Source organism: Leucoraja erinacea, chromosome 7 (assembly GCF_028641065.1).
Source record: "Leucoraja erinacea ecotype New England chromosome 7, Leri_hhj_1, whole genome shotgun sequence".
Classification (NCBI taxonomy): domain Eukaryota; kingdom Metazoa; phylum Chordata; class Chondrichthyes; order Rajiformes; family Rajidae; genus Leucoraja; species Leucoraja erinaceus.
This window is the reverse complement of record NC_073383.1, coordinates 33,225,711-33,246,495: the sequence shown is the minus strand read 5'-3', so window position 1 is coordinate 33,246,495 and position 20,785 is coordinate 33,225,711. Positions and strand designations below refer to the sequence as shown.

The window sequence follows — 20,785 nt, the reverse complement described above, 5'->3', positions numbered from 1 at the left end:
ATCGGATCTTTGTTACCGCAGCGGGGAGTGTGCAGCCCGGGAGAGGGGGGAGTGGGGGGTGGGGACCGGGGAGAGGGGGGGTAGTGGCCCGGGGAGAGGGGGGGTGCGCGACCCGGGGCAGCGGGGAGAGGGGCATAGGAGGGGGGGAGAGACATTGTAGTGTGGGGGCATGCGAGGGAGTGCCGGGGGGGGGGGGGGGGTGGAGAGTTGAGGGGTGGGATAAGGCCTAGTGTGTGTGAAGTTGCGGGGAGGTTTACAATGTTTCTTATTTAATGTCCCTTGTCTAGCCTGAAATAATGTTCATCATTGGATCAGAAGAAATATAATTGTGTGTGTTATATGATTATATACATTTATATCACATTAATGTATGTGTGTTTATAAACATTTTATTCTTTAACAAGAATTAGCAGAATTATGAACTAACAGAATTATGAATCTAACCCTATATCACATACAAAAACTTCCCCCGCAATGTCAATTACCCTGCGAGTCGGGTCGGGTCGGGTAGGTTCCGGTTACTACAAAATCAACTCAAACACTGCTTGTGAGCCATTTAAAAATAAATGATTTAAAAAACATAAAAAAAGACAATTACCACAGTCAAATTTTATTCTTGACAAGAAGTATGAACTGACAGAATTATGAATCTAACCCTATATCACACACACAAACTGTTGCCCCGCAACATTGATTACACTGCGAGTCGGGTCGGGTCAGGCAGGCTCCGGTTACTAAAATGGGCGGGGAAAAATGCGAAGGATCCCCTCCATAGCGTACTACACGTCAGCCCATTGTATTTCGCAGGTGTGGTCTATCTTGCTCTGCTCTAAGATCTTTGGTGCTGAGGAGGATGATTTCCTGGAATGTATACGGGATGGGTTTTTAAACCAATATGTAGAAGAACCGACTAGAGGGCAGGCCGTCCTGGACTGGATATTGTGTAATGAGGAAGGATTAGTTAGCAATCTTGTTGTGCAAGGCCCCTTGGGCAACAGTGACCATAATACAGTGAAATTCTGCATTAGGATGGAGAGTGACACAGTTAATTCAGAGACTAGGGTCCTGAACGTAAATAAATGAGACTTTGAAGGTATGGGACCAGAGGACTGGGAGAAATTAGAACTCAATAGAGGAGGACAATTAAGAGGGGAAACAAGAGCATGAAAGAAAGCTTGCGGGGAACATAGAAACTGACTGTAAAAGTTTCTATAGATATGTAAAAAGGAAAAGATTAGCAAAGATGAATGTAGGTCCCTTACAGTCAGAGAGATTAATTTATATTGGGAAACAAGGAAATGACAGAACAGTTAACGAGTACTTTGGTTCTGTCTTCACGAAGGAAGGCACAAACAATCCACATTAGTCAGAAAATGGTGTTAGGTAAACTGTTGGGACTGAAGGAAGATAAATCTCCAGGGCCTGATGGTCTGCATCACAGAGTACTTAAGGAGGTGGCCCTATAAATTGTGGATGCATTGGTGATCATTTTTCAGGGATATGGGGAAAGCGCCAGAATGGGGTACTGATTTTGGATGATTAGCCATGATCATATTGAATGGTGGTGCTGGCTCGAAGGGCTGAATGGCCTACTTCTGCACCTATTTTCTATGTGACTCCCACATCCAAATCATTCACGTATATCACAAACAGCATGGATCCCTGTGGACCACCATTAGTCAGTGGCATCACAGAAACAACCCTCTGCTATCACGCACCTCTCCTTTTGCCAAGTGTAATTAGGATTCAGCTTCAGTGCTTGAATCACTGGGTGTGCAGCATGAGCAGGGTAAGAGGAGAGGGCCCGAAGGAAAGCTGATCGAACCAGGGGATGAATGACTGCCTTCCCCCTTACACCTCCCTCATTTTCAACCCAAGGAACACCTCTTTGATTGGAGGCAGCCTGGCTTCATCCATTACATGCATATCTTCATTCAGCAAAGAAGCACCAAATAGCAACACGCTCGTAGTTGAAGACATTTATTTTCATTCTTAAATATTCATTAGCTGTAATTGGTGGATATTTTCAAGCATTTAGTTTGATTATTACTCAATTTACAGGATAGCCACAATTATGGATTTGGGAACACAGGTTTTTCATGATAGTGAATATTAAACACCCCAATGATTACCATTAAAACTCTTACCTTATTATCCACTAATGTTTAATTTTAAAATATTTTTAATAATCACCCAGCAACATTTACTATTAAGTGTCCATTGTTTACCATCAAAAAGTTTTGTAATCTCCTGTCAATGTTTACTATTAAAAGCCATTTATAATTGCTTGTCCATGTATATGAATAAAGGGGTTTTATAATCACTGCATTGAAGGATTTATAACGTTGCCTTCTATTAAGCTCTGATGCTAATCAGTTGGTGCTAGTTAGCTAGTGAAGGCAGAAAATGCTGGAAATACTCAGCATCAAATTTTCTTCCTACAGGTGCAGCTTGGCCTGATGAGTTTTTCCAGCATTTTCTATGTTTGTTTTAGATTTCCAGCATTTCAGTTTTGTTTGCTTTTCAGGTCAGATATATTGTCTTTATCGATAGGTGCACAAAGATTCACTGTGCAGTATTTCAGTAGATTCCCACGTCGTTGTAATACTACAAAGATTGAGGAAATGGAGGGGCTATCGGGCTTTTCTCCCCCTTCCAGTAGGTTAGACCATGGAACAATTTGTATGGCGCCAAATTTGTAAGATGACCCTTTACACTGGGTACTTGTTCTTACAATAGTAGGCACTGTGTGCAAAGCATTGAGAGTCACTTCTATATCACCTTCACCTACTTGCTTTGGCACTTTTCATTTGGTGAATTGTCTTCATGTCTTTCACACTCAGATTTATTAGTTGGCTCTAGCCTTAAAGATGGCCTTTCAATAGGAGACAGTGACTCAGAAGTGGGCCGAGTGGTTCTCTGCCACAGTTTGTAAGTAGTCCTTGTAGACCATGCACACTGGCACTCCCTGCTCCATCACTTGCCACTTTGCCACGATCTCCTGCACCGAGCCTTGCTGTAGGAAGGGGAGTCTGATCTCTCTGCTTACTCCCGACTCAGCTCGACTTGTGAGAGTCTGTCGAAGAGAAGGACACATGGGTTTAAATCATTGGAGGTTTTCAAGAGAGAGTTAGATATACTGTAGCTCTTAGGGCTAACGGAATCACGGGATATGGTGAGAAACAGATCCACAGAAGACGCCATCACCGTAGCTCTCCACTCTGTGCTGAGCCATCTGGAGCAGGGGCAGAGCTACGTCCGGATGCTCTTTGTGGATTTTAGTTCAGCCTTAAATACAATCATTCCGGACATTCTCATTGGTAAACTGGTCACTCTCGGCCTCCCCACTGTCACATGTGCCTGGATAAAGGATTTCCTCACCAACCGGCCCCAGACTGTGAGACTCGGCCCCCACCTCTCCTCCACTCGCAGGTTGAGTACCGGTTCCCCACAGGGCTGTGTGCTAAGCCCCCTCTTATACTGTCTCTACACCTACGACTGTAGTCCGGCCCACAATCAAATTTGCTGACGACACTACTGTGGTCGGACTTATTTCGAAGGGAGACGAGGCAGCCTACAGAGAGGAAGTCCTGAAGTTGACAACCTGGTGCTCAGAAAACAATCTGGCTCTGAACACCAGGAAAACAAAAGAGCTCATTGTCGACTTCAGGAGGCACAGCACCGACTTAGCCCCCCTACACATCAACGGCGAGTGTGTGGAGAGGGTCAACACCTTCCGGTTTCTCGGCGTCCATATCGCTGCTGACATCTCCTGGACGGACAACACGACAGCGGTCATCAAGAAGGCTCAGCAGCGGCTGCACTTCCTGAGGGTCCTCAGGAAGCACAACCTGGACTCTAACCTGCTGCTGACCTTCTACCGCTCGTCCATCGAGAGCCTGCTGACATACTGCATTACAGCATGGTATGGCAGCTGCACCATGGCAGACAGGGAGAGGCTTCAGAGGGTAACCAGGACAGCGCAGAGGATCATTGGCTGCCCTCTCCCCTCCCTGATGGACATCTACACCTCCCGCTGCCTTAGCAGGGCAAAGAAGATCATCAAAGACAGCTCCCATCCTGCGTTTGGACTGTTCAACCTGCTGCCCTCTGGAAGGCGCTATAGGTGCATCAAATCCAGGACAAACAGACTCAGGAATAGTTGCTTTCCGAGAATTATATCTACTATAAATTCAAATTCACACATGCATTGACTACACCGCCCAACACGGACTTCCATCTGTATATATGTATATATGAATGTAGCGCCGCAGAATTTGTGCACCTATTCCCTCCCCCATCTCCCTTCTGTTTTTTGTTTTTTCTGTTTCTTGTTTTTTGTGCTAAATTGTATGTATGCACTGAGTACGAGCAGCTTTCAGTTTCACTGTACATGTATAGTGACAATAAATGGCATATCTATCTATCTATATCTGAAAGCAGGAATGGGGTACTGATTTAGGATGATCAGCCATGATCATATTGAGTAGGTGCTGGCTCAAAGGGCCAAATGGCCTACTTCTGCATCTATTTTTAATGTTTCTATGTTTGCCTACAACTCTGGGAGTTCCTCCCGTCAGCCCTGATGTCAGGGACTGTCAGAAACACCCAGAGGCCAGCCAGCTGTGAGCACGTGCAGTAACTCAGTGGGCTGTTTCACAGCCAACATGGGCCTGCCAGCTGCATCTGCAGAAGTGCTTCCGACCCATCCGTAGTCGAAGACAAGGTAGCCATCTTCTGCTGGCCTGCCAGCGAACCTGAGGGGCAAGGTTTTCACACAAAAGATGGAAGGTATATGGAACAAGCTGCAAGAGGAAGTGTTAAACTTGGGTATAATTATGTGTAGGAAGGAACTGCAGATGCTGGTTTAAACCGAAGATAGACATGAAATGCTGCAGTAACTCAGCGGGCCAGGCAACATCTCTGGAGAGAAGGAATGGTTGATGTTTCGGGTCGAGACCCTTCTTCAGACTGATGTCAGGAGAGAGGGGGTACATAGATAAGGAAGTGAAAGGTGTGAAACTGGAACAAAGGGGATGAAGTAGAAGGAACATTTAGAATAGTTCATTGTTGGCTGGAAGAAGGTAACAACAAACCACAGAGATAAAATGTCGGAGACAGTCAGACCGGTCAGAGAACTGGGAAGGGGGACGGGTGGAGAGTGGGGGAAAGCAAGGGTTACTTGAAGTTAGAGAAGTCAATGTTCATGCTGCAGGGCTGTAAACTGTCCAAACGCAATATGAGATGCTGTTCTCCAATTTGCTCTATAATGTTTTAAACACAATTGGATAGGTTCACAGGTGAGAAAAGCTTTGAGGGAGATGGACCAAATGCAGACAGATGGGTGAAAAAGGCCCTTTGGTTGGCATGGAAGAGTTGGGCCCAAAGGTCTATTTCCAAGCTGAATAGCTCTATGACTCTGTCTTCAATGATCACCATTTAACCTGCCATGTCATAAAGTGGGCTGACTGGCTGCGGTTCGAGGCACCCGACCCAGCAGCTTCAACAATAAACAAGGCACAATTAAATTATTATTACAGATTTTAAAAACTCACATTAATGAGCGAATTGCCTTCATTTAGGTGAAAGTTGAGAACCTCAGTTTCGATCCATGCATCATCTGTGTTCCTTGGGTCATCCACATAGCCCCGGTAAATCTGAAATGCACAGTGCACTGATTTGACAGTGTTTAACACCAAATCTGCACGCCTTTGGAATGTGGGAGGAAACCTGAGCACCCGCTGGAAGCCCAACGCGGTCACAGGGAGAACATAAAACTCCGTACAGACAGCTCCTGTAGTCAGGATAGAACCTGAGTCACTGGGGCTGTAAGGCAGCAACTCAACTGTTGTGCCACTGTGCTGCCGGTGAGGGGTTTATTGGAAGATGGGGGGGGGGGACAAAAGATAGACATGTAATGGGGACAAAAGGCTGCCAAATAAGAAGAGAAGGAGTGAAATGTAAAGCCAGAGGGAGGGATATAGGTGGAAGGAGTGGGGTTGGCGAAAACGAGTGCAGGATAGTTGGAGAAATGTGTGCTCACCTAGGTTGGGAGGTGCGGCTCAGGAAATAAAGGGGGTTGTTACTTGAAATTGGAGAAATCAACATTTATTGCATTGTGAGGGGAGGCGGTTAGGATTGAACCAAGGAATTGCAGAAGGATTGGTCTCTGCAGAAATCAGAAAGGGATGGGGGTGGGAAAATGTGATTGGTGGGATCACATTGAAGGTGGCAGAAATACTGGAGTAAAGGCTAGTGGGGTGAAATGTGAGGACCTGGGGAATTGGATTAGGTGAGTGGGTAAAGGGCCTGTCCCACTTCCACGACCTAATTAACAACCTCTGCCGAGTTTGCCCTTGACTCATACTCGCAGCATGGTCGTCACAAAGTCGTAGGAGGTCGTAGGTGGGTCATAACAGGTTGTGATGCTAGTCGTAGGTACCCGTGGCATCAAGTATGTCGGGGCGTTTTTTCTAGCATGATGAAAAATGTCCACGAGTAAAAAAGGTCATGAATTAGGTTGTGAAAGTGGGACAGGCCCTTAAGGAGTTGGCATAAAAGGTATAACTTGTTACAAACTCTGGAAGGAAGAAAGCAAAAGGCATTTATTATTTAAATAGAGTGAGGCTATAACATTTTGTAGTGTTAAAGGATGAGAGTCCTAGTACATGAAATACAAAGAATTGGCATCCAAGTGCACGTAATGATGAAAGCCTGTATTACAGATAGTGTGGGGTATAACAGTAGGCTGGAGGGACCAGCCTTTGTTGAGGATGGGAATGTTCCTGGAGCCTCCTCTTATGGATAGCTATTTAATTATCCACTCCTATTCATGTATTACTATTCATAGTAACGGTTGGACTGCAGACCTTGGATTTGCTGGGTCTGGGCTAAGGTCATCTGTTGTTGTTGATGCTTTGCATGCATGTTGACCAGAAGGTGCTACAATGTTTCACCAGGAAGGTACCTCAATGTTCTAGTTTAGTTAAGTTTAGAGATACAGTGCGGAAACAGACCCTTCGGCCCACCGGGTTTGCAATGACCAACGATCCCTGCATATTAACACTATCCTACACCCACTAGGGACAATTTTTACATTTACCAAGCCAATTAACCTACAAACCTGTACGTCTTTGGAGGGTGGGATGAAACAGAAGATATCTGAAAAAGCCCACGCAGGTCACGTACATACAGACAGAACGTACATCCAGACAGTACCCGTAGTCGGGATCGAATCCGGGATCTCCAGCACTGCATTTGCTGTAAGGCAGCAACTCGATTACTGCGCCACCGTGACTGCCCTCTGCACCATCGTGCCAATGTCACTATGCCTGGAGGAGATTCTATCCCCATTGCATTGTGCCTGGGAATTACTCCTCCACTTGCAACTAGCACTCTGCCAGCACTACTGGATATGCCTTGCTGTTCACCATGTGTGGTAGCCATCTTTGTTATGTGGACATGATCTGCAGCCTCACATTGTACTGTGATCAGGAGATTCTAAACATTGGAAGAAAGTGGTATGTAGCACATCAGCTGACTGGAGTGAATCAGAGTCAGGCTGCAATAACAGTGAGATGAATCTCCTTCGCATTCATTCTCCACACAGGATTTTGTGGACAATACGATTACATTCTACAACATTTACTTCTCACCTTCAAAGCTTCATTCTGTAGATTCTGAAACATGCTCATCATCTTTGCGTTTAAAATCAGTTTCAGTTTCTTCGGGAATTTCTGTCCAGGATTCAGAATACCCTGAAGTGGGAAAATTAAGAATTGTACTTAAATTTCAGACATTAATTTTCACAAATTTCCACCCTTTTCTGCTGAAAATGTTTCTTTGCTAGAATTTCTGATTCTAATTCTCATGTAGGGGGATACAAACTGATATGTGAGCACCAGGTTCTCTGACTTTGGACAACACCAATGCTTTGAACATCCCTTTCCCTGTCTGTCCTTCTCTCTCAATGAAATGATTACATAGAACATGGTGGTACAGTACAGGAACAGGTCCTTGCAGTCACAATGTCCACCAGCATCAGGCAGCACAGTGGCACAGCGGTAAAGTCGTTGCCTTACGAGGCCTGGGTTTGATTCTGACTACAGGCGCTATCTGTGCGAAGTTTGTACGTTCTCCTTGTGACTACGTGGGCTTTCCCCAAACTCGCTGGTTTCCTCCCACATTCCAAAGACGTGCAGGTTTGTAGGTTAATTGGTTTCCGTAACCCGATAGTGTAGGGTAGAACTAGTATATGGGTGATTGTGGTCGGCATGGACTCAGTGGGCAAAGGGGCTCGTTTCCAAGCTATATCTTTAAAACTAAACTTAAACCACGTAAAAAACATGTTCCAGGCACTCACCACCCTCTGTGTAAAATAACCTGGTCCCACACATCTCCTTCAAACTTTGCCCCTTCCATCTTAAAGTCAGGCCTTATCAATGATAATTGATATTTCCATCCTGGGAAAAAAGGTTCTGGCTATCTAATTTGCTCTGGGTTTCTGCCACTATGAGTTATTTTTTTCTGTTCCCTGATGGGCCTGTCCCACTTAGGCAGCTTTTTAGGCGACTGCAGGTGACTATGCAGTCGCCACATGTTCGCGGATGGTTGCCGGGGAGTCGCCTTCATGGTCGTGAGGAGTTTCCACATTCTGGAACATGTTGAAAAATTAGCGGCGATTAGAATGAAGCCGCCATGAAGAGTAGCCAGAATTCTCGAGCCATAGGTGGGTCACAAGGAGGTCCTATTGGGTTGCCAGGAGGTCAAAGGTTCTCTTAGGTTCTCGTAGGTTGTAGCCGGTACTGACCGTTGAATTTCATTGGCTCATTGGAGAAATAAAACGTAAGCAGTAGTTTTCAGAACCAAGGATAACCGACCGGTAATGTTAAAAATGTTGGCTGAACTTCACAGCTGTGTATCTCTGGATTATTTAAAGTTGTCTCCACTCCTTCTACCTCCTTCTCTCCCCCTCTTTTAAAGGACTTACCGTACACTTTGTTAGCCGTCTTAATTACAGCACCAACCTTCCTGTTCATCTTGGTGTGTGTCTGTATCGCCTTGGCTTTGCACCGTGTGAATTTCAGACAGCACTTCCCCCGCTTGCCCTGGCTCTGCCTTTGCGATGTGTTTGTGTGTGTTTATGTGTGTGTTCCACTCTGATAGTCGCCGTTCCAGTTCCCGGTTTTTCAGGCGACTGCCGGCAAATTGACAGTCGCCGTAGTCTGCTGAAAAATCGCCTAAGTGGGACAGGCCCATTACTCTCAATCTATTAAGTCTTCCTACAAACCTTTAGCTATCAGATAGGAACTCTTCTTACAGTGAGCAGAGCTCTTTCATTGCATAACAAACATAATAGAAGGGAACTATTTCGCATCAACTGCCCCAAACAGAACAAATAAATTCTGCAAGTACGAATGTTATTGTTCGGCTTGGGACATATGACAATAAAACACTTTTGATTCTTGATATATTTTAATTAGTCCTTTAAGTGTTTCAAAACTGATTTCTAAAATAGGCAATAAACTTTTAAAAGCCTGAAATACTGCCCCTTCTGCAAGATAATTGCTTGTATCAGTGAAAGATTCTTGAACTATATTGGTTCAGTTAAAGACGGGGTGATGATGTGATTCCTGGGTCCGTGGTAGCACTGTGACAAAAGCATGAGAGAAGTCACAATGGCAGGTGTGCTTTTCAAATCAGCCACTAAATATCACATCTCTCGCTAAAGTGACAGAAAAGCAGAGGAGTTCACAATCATGTTCTAGTTGAATGTATCCCTCACCCAGAGTCAAATCAGATAATCATGGTATTTACACACACACACCAGAGTGATTTGTTCCCTATTGTGTACATCCCAAGCTGCCCCAATTCCTGTGTGTGTATGCACTAGTATTTCTTATTTGTGAGATGTGACACGACTTGTGTACACACCAAGCTGGAATGATTGCTGTTTGTTGTACCACCAGTCTGTTGTGCTTCCTATATGTGTACACACCGGGCTGTTGTGTCACAATTTGTACACACCAGGCTGCTGTTTCCTATTCATGTACACACCAAGCTGCCATGATTTCTATTTGTTAATACACCACGCGGCTATCTTTCATACATTAAATAGAATGCTGCAAGAACTCAGTGGGTCAAGCAGCATCTGAGGAGGTATACGGTATAAGCCAACATATCAGGTGGAGACCTTACATCAGGATTAATGAGGACAGTAAAGAACGTCAATATAGAGCAGCATGATAGGTGGTAACAGAGAAGCTGGTAGGTGATAGATGGATAATTGAGTCTGAAGAAGGGTCTTGACCCGAAACATTACCTATTCCTTTTCTCCAGAGATGCTGTCTGACCCGCTGAGTTACTTCAGCCTTTTGTGTGTATCTCAGATGATAGGTGGGACTTGATGGAGAGGCGATGTTACAACATTTTAGAGAACAGTAAGGGAAATATTCCCCCCCAAAAAACCCCCACAACTCCCATGCACTCTCACATCCTTCTATTGTTTTTCACCCTTTTTTCATTCCTCCCATCCTCCCTCTTCCTGTTTCCATCTATCCATTGTCTTCTCCCCATCTGGTTTCACCGATCACCTACCAGCCTATATCTCACTCCCTCTTCATACAGCATTTTACCAGGCAACATCTACATTGAAATATCGACCTACACCTTTTGCTTCTATAGATGTTGCTTGGCCCACTGAATTCTCCTGACATTGTATTTGTTCCAGATTCCAGCATCAGCTGTCTCTTTTGCCACTTGTCTGCCATGATTCATATTGATGTTCACACCAAGCTGGTGTGTTCTGTATTGGTGTACATACCCACCTGTTGGTTTCTGTTTTAGTGTACATGCCTGGCTGTTGTGTTCCTATTTATGCACATTTGTGTAAATTACGACTCTATTTTTCACATACCGCAGGCAGCGTCCAGTCTTCACCTGGACACTGGACAACAAGTAACTCCAGTACATTCTTGGAACCTTTCACTACCACTGAATTATCCGAGTTCCTATGAAAGCTGGGACAGAAAGGAAAGAGTGCAATTAGTGAGTGTTGAAATCGTCAAGCAATGTCAGATCCCCCTGACACTAAATTCTCTTTCTAACCACTCGTACCAAATCTCAAATGCTCATAAATCTTTCTGTAGAAGTATGAAACCAGAAGCAGAATGGTTAGGCACCTCTCCACATGGAAAATAGTGGCTACAGAGAATGACACAAATTACCAGAAGCAATTTATTATTCTTAAAGTCACATACACTGAAGTTCTCTGATCTGGTTAAATTTAAGACTGAGCAAATCATGTACAAAGCAAGAAATAATTTACTTCCAAGAAATATACAAAAACTGTTTATGGAAAGACAGGGTGGGTATAATTTGAGAGGGGAACATAATTAAAAAAAACTCAATGTCAGAACAACTCTTAAAAGTATGTGCATAACAATCTGTGGTGTGAATTTGTGGAATGGTCTGGAACAGGAGATAAAACTTAGCACAAGCATAATTCAGTTTAAAAAGATGTACAAAAACACTTGTTTAAAAGGATATTGGGGTGAGGATAGGGGATTGTGATGTTTGTTATACTGATTGTATTGGGAAGGGTGATTATAGAGTGATGGGTTGTAAATATGACTAAGATACTGTATAGTATTTGCGGGGTTTTTCTTTTCTTTTTCTTTTTTTCTTTTTTGTATGGCTCTGTAAATATTTGATTAGTGTTCAAATGTAAATAATTTGGTGTACATATAATGGCTGGTGTACATATGGTGTACATATAGCTGCTAAATTTGTATAAGATAATTACAAGCAGTTGAATAAGGGGTGGGAATTAATAAGCTTTGGCTTCTTCCTGCTCCTTTTTGGACACATATGATTTCATTTATTTATAGATATTGTTTTTGACACTTTATAAATATTTTTGTTTTGTTTTTTGTATGCTGTTTCACACTTGCTTTTTTATTCTTTTATTCTGTTCGAAATAAATAATAAATAAATAAATAAATAAAAATGTCTCAAACAGCATGAATGTTGAAATTGATGAAAGGTCATTGATGTAAACTTTAATTCTCTTATCCTCTCTACAGATGTGGCACGACTTGCTGAATGTTCGGTCAGGTCATAAATAGGATAGAGACTCAGAGTCCTCTACTGAGGGCAGGGGAATTTCCTGGCATTTCTCTGCCCATTTCTGCAGCTGATCTACATCCCATTGGATCTCGCTGTCTGCAACTCTTCCAATTTTGATGTAATCAACAAACTTACTCACCGAGCCATCTACATTTACATCCAGGTCATTTATATAGATCACAAACAGCAAATATCCCAGCACAGATCCCTGCGGAAGTCCACTGCTTACAGACATCCACCTAGAATATCTAACTTCAACCACAACTCGACCTGAAATGTCACCCATTCCTTCTATCTGCCTGAGCTACTCCAGCATTTTGTGTCTATCTACGCTGTAAACCAGCATTTGCATATTTCGCTTGGGCAGCTTACAACCCAGTGGTATGAATATTGATTTCTCTAACTTCAAGTAATCCCGGCATTCCTTCTCTCTCCATCCCTCCCCCACCCAAGTCGCACCAGCTTCTCGTTTTCACCCAACAAACAGCTAACAATGGCTTGTTTCACTTATCATCGTTACTTTTGTTGCATATCTTTCATTCATTGTTCTTTATCTCTCTACATCATCGTCTAAATCTCTCGTTTCAGTCTGAACTAGTCTGAAGAAGGGTCACGACCCGAAACGTCACCCATTCCTTTTCTCAGAGATGCTGCCTGACCTTTCGAGTTACTTTAGCTTTTTGTGTCTGTCTTCAGTTTAAACCAACATCTGCAGTTCCCTCTTACCCTACTGCTAATAAGCTGCTCCACTATGCCTTCACTTCTTATTGGCTGCTATATCTTTTATGAGTCAATCAAACGACTCTTTGTTAAACTTTGCTGCTGCTGCTATGCTTCGCATCCAGTCTCAAAACTAACTATCACAGTTAGTGACTTTTGGTATTCCAATTTATATAGCACATTTTTAGTCAACTTGCATTGACCCCAAAGCGCTTCACATAATTACATTACATTTACACACAGGCAAAGGTGGGTGAAGTGTCTTGCCCCAAGGACACAACGACAGTATGCACTCCAAGCAGGATTCGAACTGGCTACCTTCCGGTCGCCAGCCGAACACTTAGCCCATTGCGCCATCTGCAAATACATACATGCACACACATATACATACCACACACACAATGTCTTACTACAAAACATGAAAGTGGCTGTCTCCTTACCGAGTTATAATGGGTTCCATCATAAGGTTACATCCAAAACTGTGCAGGCTCCCTTTTCCAGTTAGTCCAGTCCTACCCACTGGATTCATGTGATCTGGATTCACGCGATTCCTGAAACAGTTATAGAAAACTTTAGGTGGTCAGGATGATGACCAGAATCTCCACTCACAGTGTGTGCCAGATCCAAACCTCAATTTACATGTGGTCCTGATGATAATGGGACAGGGCCAAATGCTCACAAATGGGATCATGCAACAGTGCCTGGTTATCCCGAGGGGATGTACTGGCAGTAGACAAACCATGACAACACAGTATGTGCAAATGGGGCTAATCTGAATAGTTCCAAGCATGGTCAATTTATTTTGAGAGGACTAGATAACAAAAACAGGGATGTAATGCTGAGGTTCTATAAGGCTCTGGTCAGACCACATTTATTGTGAGCAAAATTTGAGCAACTATGAGCCAATTTGAGGAAGGACGTGCTGGCATTGTGGAGAGAGTCCAGAGGACATTTACAAAAATGATTCCAGGAATGAGTGGGTTAACTTATGATGAGCATCTGATGGCACTGAGCCTCTATTTGCTGGAATTTAGGATGAGGGGGCACCTCATTGAAACTTACAGAATAGTTAAAGGCCTAGATAAAGTGGATGTGGAGAGGAGTGGGAGAGACTAGGACCAGAGGTCATAGCCTCAGAATTAAAGGATGTTCTTTTAGGAAGAAGATGAGGAGGTATTTCTTTAGCCAGAGGGTGGTGAATCTGTGGAATTATTTCTCACAGAAGGCTGTGGAGGAAAAGTCAATGGATATATTTAAGGCAGAGTTAGATAGATTCTTGGTTAGTACAGGTGTCAGAAGTTATGGGAAAAAGGCAGAAGAATGGGGTTGAGGGAAAGATAGATCAGCCAATAATTGAATGACAGAGTAGACTTGATGGGCCGAATGTCCTGATTCTGTTCCTCTCATGAACATGAAAGTGGCTAATTTGGAGCTGCCATCTTGAAAACAGGAAGATGAAGGACTCGAACGAAGTGAGAAAAGAGTAACAGGTGCAGGTGCTGGAGGCCAGAGCAAAAATAGTCAAAGCCTTTCCACGCTGCAAGCTGTGACCTGCAACATAATGCCTAAAAGGGTCAACCTGCAACAGGCAAGCAGTCCCTGACTTCCAATGAAAAATTACATCCATGAAGAATAAGCAGGGACTGCTAGATATTGAACGTTGAATGCAATCCGTTAGATAAAATGAAATACACTAAATTGAAAGAAGTGCAAGTGAATGACGGCTTCACCTGAAAAGACTGTTTTGGGAGTAAGAGGTGAAAAGAAGGGTTGCTTTGACTGTGGTTGACCGGAGGGCGGGGGGCGACAGGGTTGGTTGGATTGGAAGCGACAATAGTTATAGTCTGGACCAAATATTATAATAACAACTTACTGGAGGGATTCATTAACTATGGCAGTGTCGTCATCCAATCCACTGTCCAGGCAGTCTGCTAATGGAGCCATTTTCCTGGAAAACAGAGAAACAGAGGAACAGGGGCTGAGATGGGACAAACATGACTGTATTACACCGAGTAGAGAGAAACAGAGAGTAGAGAGACCTCCATGTTATCTAGCACAACCCCAAGAATGCAATCTATTGGAGAACAACTGGAAATTAATTTCCTTTCAACGTTGCAAACAACTGCCAAATCCAGCTCAGAGAATGGCTCTGGGATGTCCAGGGTTCTTTTCATATATCATAGAAACAGAAGAATAGGTACAGGAGTAGGCCAATCGGCTCTTCGAGCCAGCACCGCCATTCAATATGATCATGGCTGATCATCTAAAATCGGTACCCCGTTCCTGCTTTTCCCCCATATCCCTTGATTTCTTTAGCCCTAAGAGCTACTGTAAATCTAACTCTTTTGAAAACATCCAGTGAATTGGTCCCCACTGCCTTCTGCGGCAGAGAATTTCACAGATTCACAACTTTCTGGGTGAAAAGGTTTTTCCTCATCTCAGTCCTAAACACCCTGCCACTTATTCTTAAACTGTGACCCCTGGTTCTGGACTCCCCCAACATTGGGAACATTTTTCCTGCATCTAGCCTGCCCAATCCTTTAAGAATTTTATTTGTTTCTATAAGAGTCCTCTCATCCTTCTAAATTCCAGTGAATACAAGCCCAGTCGACCCATTTTTTCAGCATATGTCAGTCCCGTCATCATGGGAATTAACCTGGTGAACCTACACTGCACTCCCTCAATAGCAAAAATGTCCTTCCTCAAATTAAGACACCAAAATTGCACACAACACTCCAGGTGCAGTCTCACCAGGGCCCTGTACAACTGCAGTAAGACCTCCTTGCTCCTAAACTCAATTTCTCTCGCAATGAAGGCCAACACGCCATTAGCTTTCTTCACTGCCTGCTGTACCTGCATGCTTATCACTGCCTGCTGTACGTGCATGCCTAGATAATAGTGAATACAGACTGTTACCGACTATGGAGAATGGACCATCTGGGTCCAACCTGTCCTCAGCAGACACAAGCCCCAGCTAGCACTGCCAGGAGCTATATGAGCTATTCTACCTCTGAGCACAATGTAAATGAAAGTGAATGACTGGACTAGCTGGGTCAGCACATTATGACCTAAACCGCTCTGCACACTTTGCAAATGTTGTACAGGTTCTCAGAGCGTGGCTAATATAATTGGTAACAAGCAGAGAGATCGGCTGGCATAGTGAGCAGTGCCAGTGCTGGGGTTTGGTTCACTCTCTATCTTGGAAATCCAGGACAGGGATGCATAGTGTGTAGGAAGGAACTGCAGATGCTGGCTTACACCGAAGATAGACACAAAAAGCTGGAGTAACTCAGCGGGCCAGGCAGCATCTCTGGAGAAATGGAACAGGTGATGATTCGGGTCGAAAAGAATAGTCTCGACCCAGAATGTCACCTATTCCTTTGCTCCAGAGATGCTCCCTGACCCGCTGAGTTACTCCGGCTTTTAAAAAAAAAAAAATTTAATTTATTTTTATTAGAAGTACGGTAAGTTACAATAATACACAACACCTATATCTTAATACATTTTTTGTACCGCTTCATTTTTTGAGCTTTAAGAAAAAGATAGAAGTAAAGGAAGTAAGGAAAGTGCGCAAGGGTCGTGAAGGTGCAACAGAGTGTTGGGAAAAGAAAGCCCCTTAGAAAAGAAGTTAGAGAAGGAAGTAAAGAAAGAAAGTAGACCCTAGAAAAGAAGGAAAAAGAAAGTAGAAACAATCGCTCTGATATAACATTAAACTCTGCAGAAAGGGGACTACCAACCAAGTCTGTTTTTGTTGTTTTACCCCCCGTTGCCAGATCCTGATACCATCTATTTATTTATCTATCTATCTATTTATTTATCTATTTATTATATCTATTTATTTATTTATTTATTTATTTAATTACTATTGCACCTCATGCTTGTAATAGTTCCAAAAACGTAGACCACGTCTTTTGGAATTGGTCTGCTTTACCTGCTAAGAGGAATCTCATCTCTTCCAGATGTAATGTTTCAAACATATTTGATATCCACATTTTTATTGTTGGTGTGGGCGCATTTTTCCAGATTTTAAGTATAAGCTTTTTTCCCATTATTAGCCCGTAATTGAGTAAATTCTTCTGAAACACGTTTAGTTCAGGGTTACCTTCCGATATTCCAAAAATGATCCATTCTGGTTTTGGTACCAGTTTTATTTTGATTAATTTTGTAAAGATGTCGAATATTTCATTCCAGAATGTTTGGATTTTTGTACAAAAAACAAAAGAATGCGCTATGGTAGCTTCTTGACACAGACATTTATCACAGATTGGTGAGACATTAGGGAAGAGTTTATTTATTTTAGTTTTTGAATAATATAGTCTATGTAATGTTTTGAATTGGATGAGAGTATGTCGTACGTTGATCGACGTGCGTACTCCGGCTTTTTGTGTCTATTTACAGGGATGCATAGGTTAGGTGCAGAGTGAAGCTTCCTTTACACTATCCTGTCACACATCCCAGTGCAGGGACAGCACGAATGGACAGCAGATTGGATAGTAGATTGGAGACATCTGCGTTCAGTCTGTGTGATTCCAGTCGGCCATGTGCCAGAGGCTGACGAATGGAAAAGCTGTGCGTTATCTAACGGAGGACAGATTCAAGAAAAGCTGCTTTTTTTAACGAAAGGGAGTTTGATCAACATCTTCCACGGGTTGCCTGTGGGAGGCAGAAGAGGTTTTATCCAACAGGGAGGTTGTATTGACTGTCCCTCTTTACACCTTTTAGCACATTCACTGGATACAGAACAATCTGAGCTGGAATTTACTCCCAGGCCTCACTGCTCCAAGCTGACCTCAGGCCCAGGAAAGTCAGCTAGAAAGGCAGTGTAGTGGAGGGGGTGATTTTTTTCCCCAATGGAGATCTCTGAGTCTCTGCATTCCTCCAGGAAGAAGAAGTGGCACCTTCCTCCCATTTAGCAGGGGCCAGGAGAAGGGCAAGGCCTGTCAATCTATTCCCCAGAATAGGCCCAATGTCAGCCCAAAGGGTGCTGGGTACCTGGAGGCTCTGCTGATACTGACAGAACTGATCAGTGCCCTTCACCAGCTGTGGAGCTGAAAATCCTCAGCATTGGATCATCTGGCTGTGGAATTCCACCAGGCTTTCTGGGATGTCCTGGGTGCGGGTAGTGGACTCTGCGTGGGTCCTGTGGAACGCCTGGCAACTGGGAAGATGCCTTTCTTGTGGTGCAGGGTTGTCATCGTCCTGTTGCCTAACAGGCATGATCCCCACTTATGAAAGTGGAGCCCAGTTTCTTTCCTTAGCATGGATAGCAAGATCTTTGTCTGGGCCCTGAACACCTTTCAGGGTACATGCCCCCTTGGTCCAGTTTAGTCCATTCAGGCCAGCATTAATTTGTTCCAGGACCTGGTTCACCTTTCTGAGGGGACTGGTTTGTTGGTCACCTTTCTCTCCCTCCACCAGTACAAGGAAGTTGACAGAATGGATTGCCTATACCTTTCTGGCATTCTGGCTCAGGCTACATTCCTGCTGACTTTTGCACAGTTCTCTGTGTTTTTGGGTGAAGAGTGCACCAGAGGTGTCCATGTTTGGCCAGCTGTAGAGCTATTTCTTTCATCAGAGGATATTGAAGGGCTTGGCTATGCATTGGTTTTGGCGTGGGGATTGTCCTCTTGATTTACATTGATGACGTGTTCCTCGTGGCCACAGATTCCATTGACCTATGAGTGTGGTGGGTACCAGCATGTTTTTTTTCCACCCATGTCCTCAGCATGATTCAATTGCGAGAAATGTTTCAGACCCTTGGTAGGTCAGTGCCGAGTGGACTCTTAACCAGAAGAGATGGGACCGTCACATGGAGCACCTTGCCTCTCATCCTCCTGGGAGTCCACACGAGCCCTGCTGAGGAGGTCCGGGTGCCAAACTGGCAGAGTGCGAAAGCAAAAATCGCTATCCAGATGGTCATGGGACTGGACACCTCCTCGTCCTTTGCTTCGGGGCCTGGGCATTGGTCATAAACCTACTAGTGACCTCTATTCTCTGGTTATTCACTTTGATCTTGGCCCCTGCTTTGACAAGCAAGGTCCAAAATTAGCTGATGGATTTCTACTGGGTCAGGATGAAGTATTGGGTCTCTGCTGCTGTCCTGAGCAGTCCTGGGCCTCTTGTGAGGGTAGGGTGGCTAGTCACTGGCATGCATCTGAAACCAGGTGCTGATGCTTTGCTTTTGGTCCGAGTCTCTCAGTTGCAGAGGGTGACCAGTCGATGGTGTGTGTCTCTACCGTCAGGCCATCGAGTGAGAGAGTTGTACATAGAGCATCCCCCAGATGGCATGCACTGGCATTGCAGGGGAACTGCCTTCAAGATGCCAAGTAGCTCCTGGTGGCAAGTATCAACTGTGCTGCTCCATGGGAGTTGTCTGTCTTTAACTGGGACTATCAGAATCATGGGATGGTTGAATGAAGAGATGGAACAGACAGTGAGAGAGCGAACTGCATGCCACTTGGGATGGTGGCCGACATATCCAGCAGTCACATCACAATGATCATCAATCTATATATCAGGGTAAATGTCTTTTAAAATTTGTGATTATATCTGCTACCATAGCTTCATCTAGCAGCTAACTCACTCCAAATACAGACTATCCTCTGAGTGTAAAAGTTGCCCTGAGGTCCATTTTAAATATCACCTTTGTTTAGTTCAGTTTAGTTTAGAGATACAGTAAGGAAACAGGCCCTTCGGCCCACTGAGCTCGTGCCGACCGGCTATCCCCGCATACTTGGGATAATTTACTATCATTACCAATCCTGGTTCACCTTTCTGAGAGGTATGGTTTGTTGGTCCCAATCTTACTATTTTTACCAATCCAATTCACCTACAAACCTGTACGTCTTTGCAGTGTGGGAGGAGACTGGAGCTCCTGGAGAAAACCCACACAGGTCACGGGGAGAATGTACAAACTCCATTCAGATTGGAGATATTGCCTTCAATTCCAGCACCTGGGGTACCCACTAGTCACTGCCTGCCATTGTGAAAAGGACCCTTTTTTCCTACTCTTTGCTTCCTGTAGTCAGGATCGATCCTTCTGGAAGGTCTCTAGCGCTGTAAGGCAGCAAACTCCCTACCCACTGAGCACCGACCGGCTCTCCCCGCACCTTAAGCTTTACCAATATGCCACCCCAGTTTTCTTTAGAATCCTCTACCCTGGGAAACGACTATGCCATTGGCAACGGAGCTGAGCTCACCCCGCTCCTTACCTGTTCTGCTGTGAGGAGATTCCCAATTGAAACAACAACCCCAGGATATGTTTTATGCATCTGCAACCGTAAATTAAAAGAGAAATTACATTGGTTGTTACTTTACCTTGTTAGTCGATTCTCATCTGGTCTTTCCACTGTGTAAGAAGATGGTTGGTACTCGGTAAATTTAACCTACAAAAAGAAAAATATTCAAAATCAGGGAATATCTAAAAGGAGGTAATGTTGACAAGATGCCTAATTTACTTCCTTATGCCACATTTATAATTAATATCCTCATCTATTTCCTGCATCACTTTCTAATCCAGAGGATTACAGGTGCTGTCTGCACGGAGTTTGTACATGTTCCCTGTGACCGGGTGGGTTTTCTCTGGGTGCTGCGGTTTCCTCCCACAACGCAAGGGTTTGTAGGCTATTGGCTTCTATAAATTGCCCCTGGTGTGTAGGATGTGAAAGTGGGATAACAAAGAAGTAGTATATAGGTGATTGTTGGTCGGCACAGACTCAGTGGGCTGCAGGGCCTGTTTCCACACTTTATCTCTAAAACTAAAAAGGCAAGACAATGAATTTGCAAGTTATTTGAGGTTTTGAGATTCACCACAGATGCATGTGATTTGCATCAGGCTTACTGGATGAGGAAGAAGCTCCATCTCTGCTTGGGCTTCCCTCTCTTTGAGGCCTTTGAAATTGTATTGCACTCTTTTTTAAGTTTAGTTTAGTTTAGAGAT

The 20,785-nt window shown here is 44.0% G+C and overlaps 1 protein-coding gene across 1 annotated transcript in view; it reads right to left on the bottom strand.

Annotated features, from left to right (window-relative positions):
• Nucleotides 1-373: 373 nt before the first annotated feature.
• The window catches only part of trpm2 (transient receptor potential cation channel, subfamily M, member 2), a 114,542-nt gene continuing 94,130 nt past the window's right edge, over nt 374-20,785 (bottom strand). The window contains exons 29-35 of the mRNA XM_055638177.1: nt 20,164-20,231; nt 14,720-14,794; nt 13,287-13,397; nt 10,916-11,018; nt 7,656-7,757; nt 5,556-5,657; nt 374-3,076 (exon numbers count right to left, since the gene is read on the bottom strand). Coding sequence (XP_055494152.1) covers nt 2,897-3,076; nt 5,556-5,657; nt 7,656-7,757; nt 10,916-11,018; nt 13,287-13,397; nt 14,720-14,794; nt 20,164-20,231 — 741 coding nt within the window. The 3' untranslated portion in view covers nt 374-2,896. The remainder of the gene's footprint in view (nt 3,077-5,555; nt 5,658-7,655; nt 7,758-10,915; nt 11,019-13,286; nt 13,398-14,719; nt 14,795-20,163; nt 20,232-20,785) is intronic.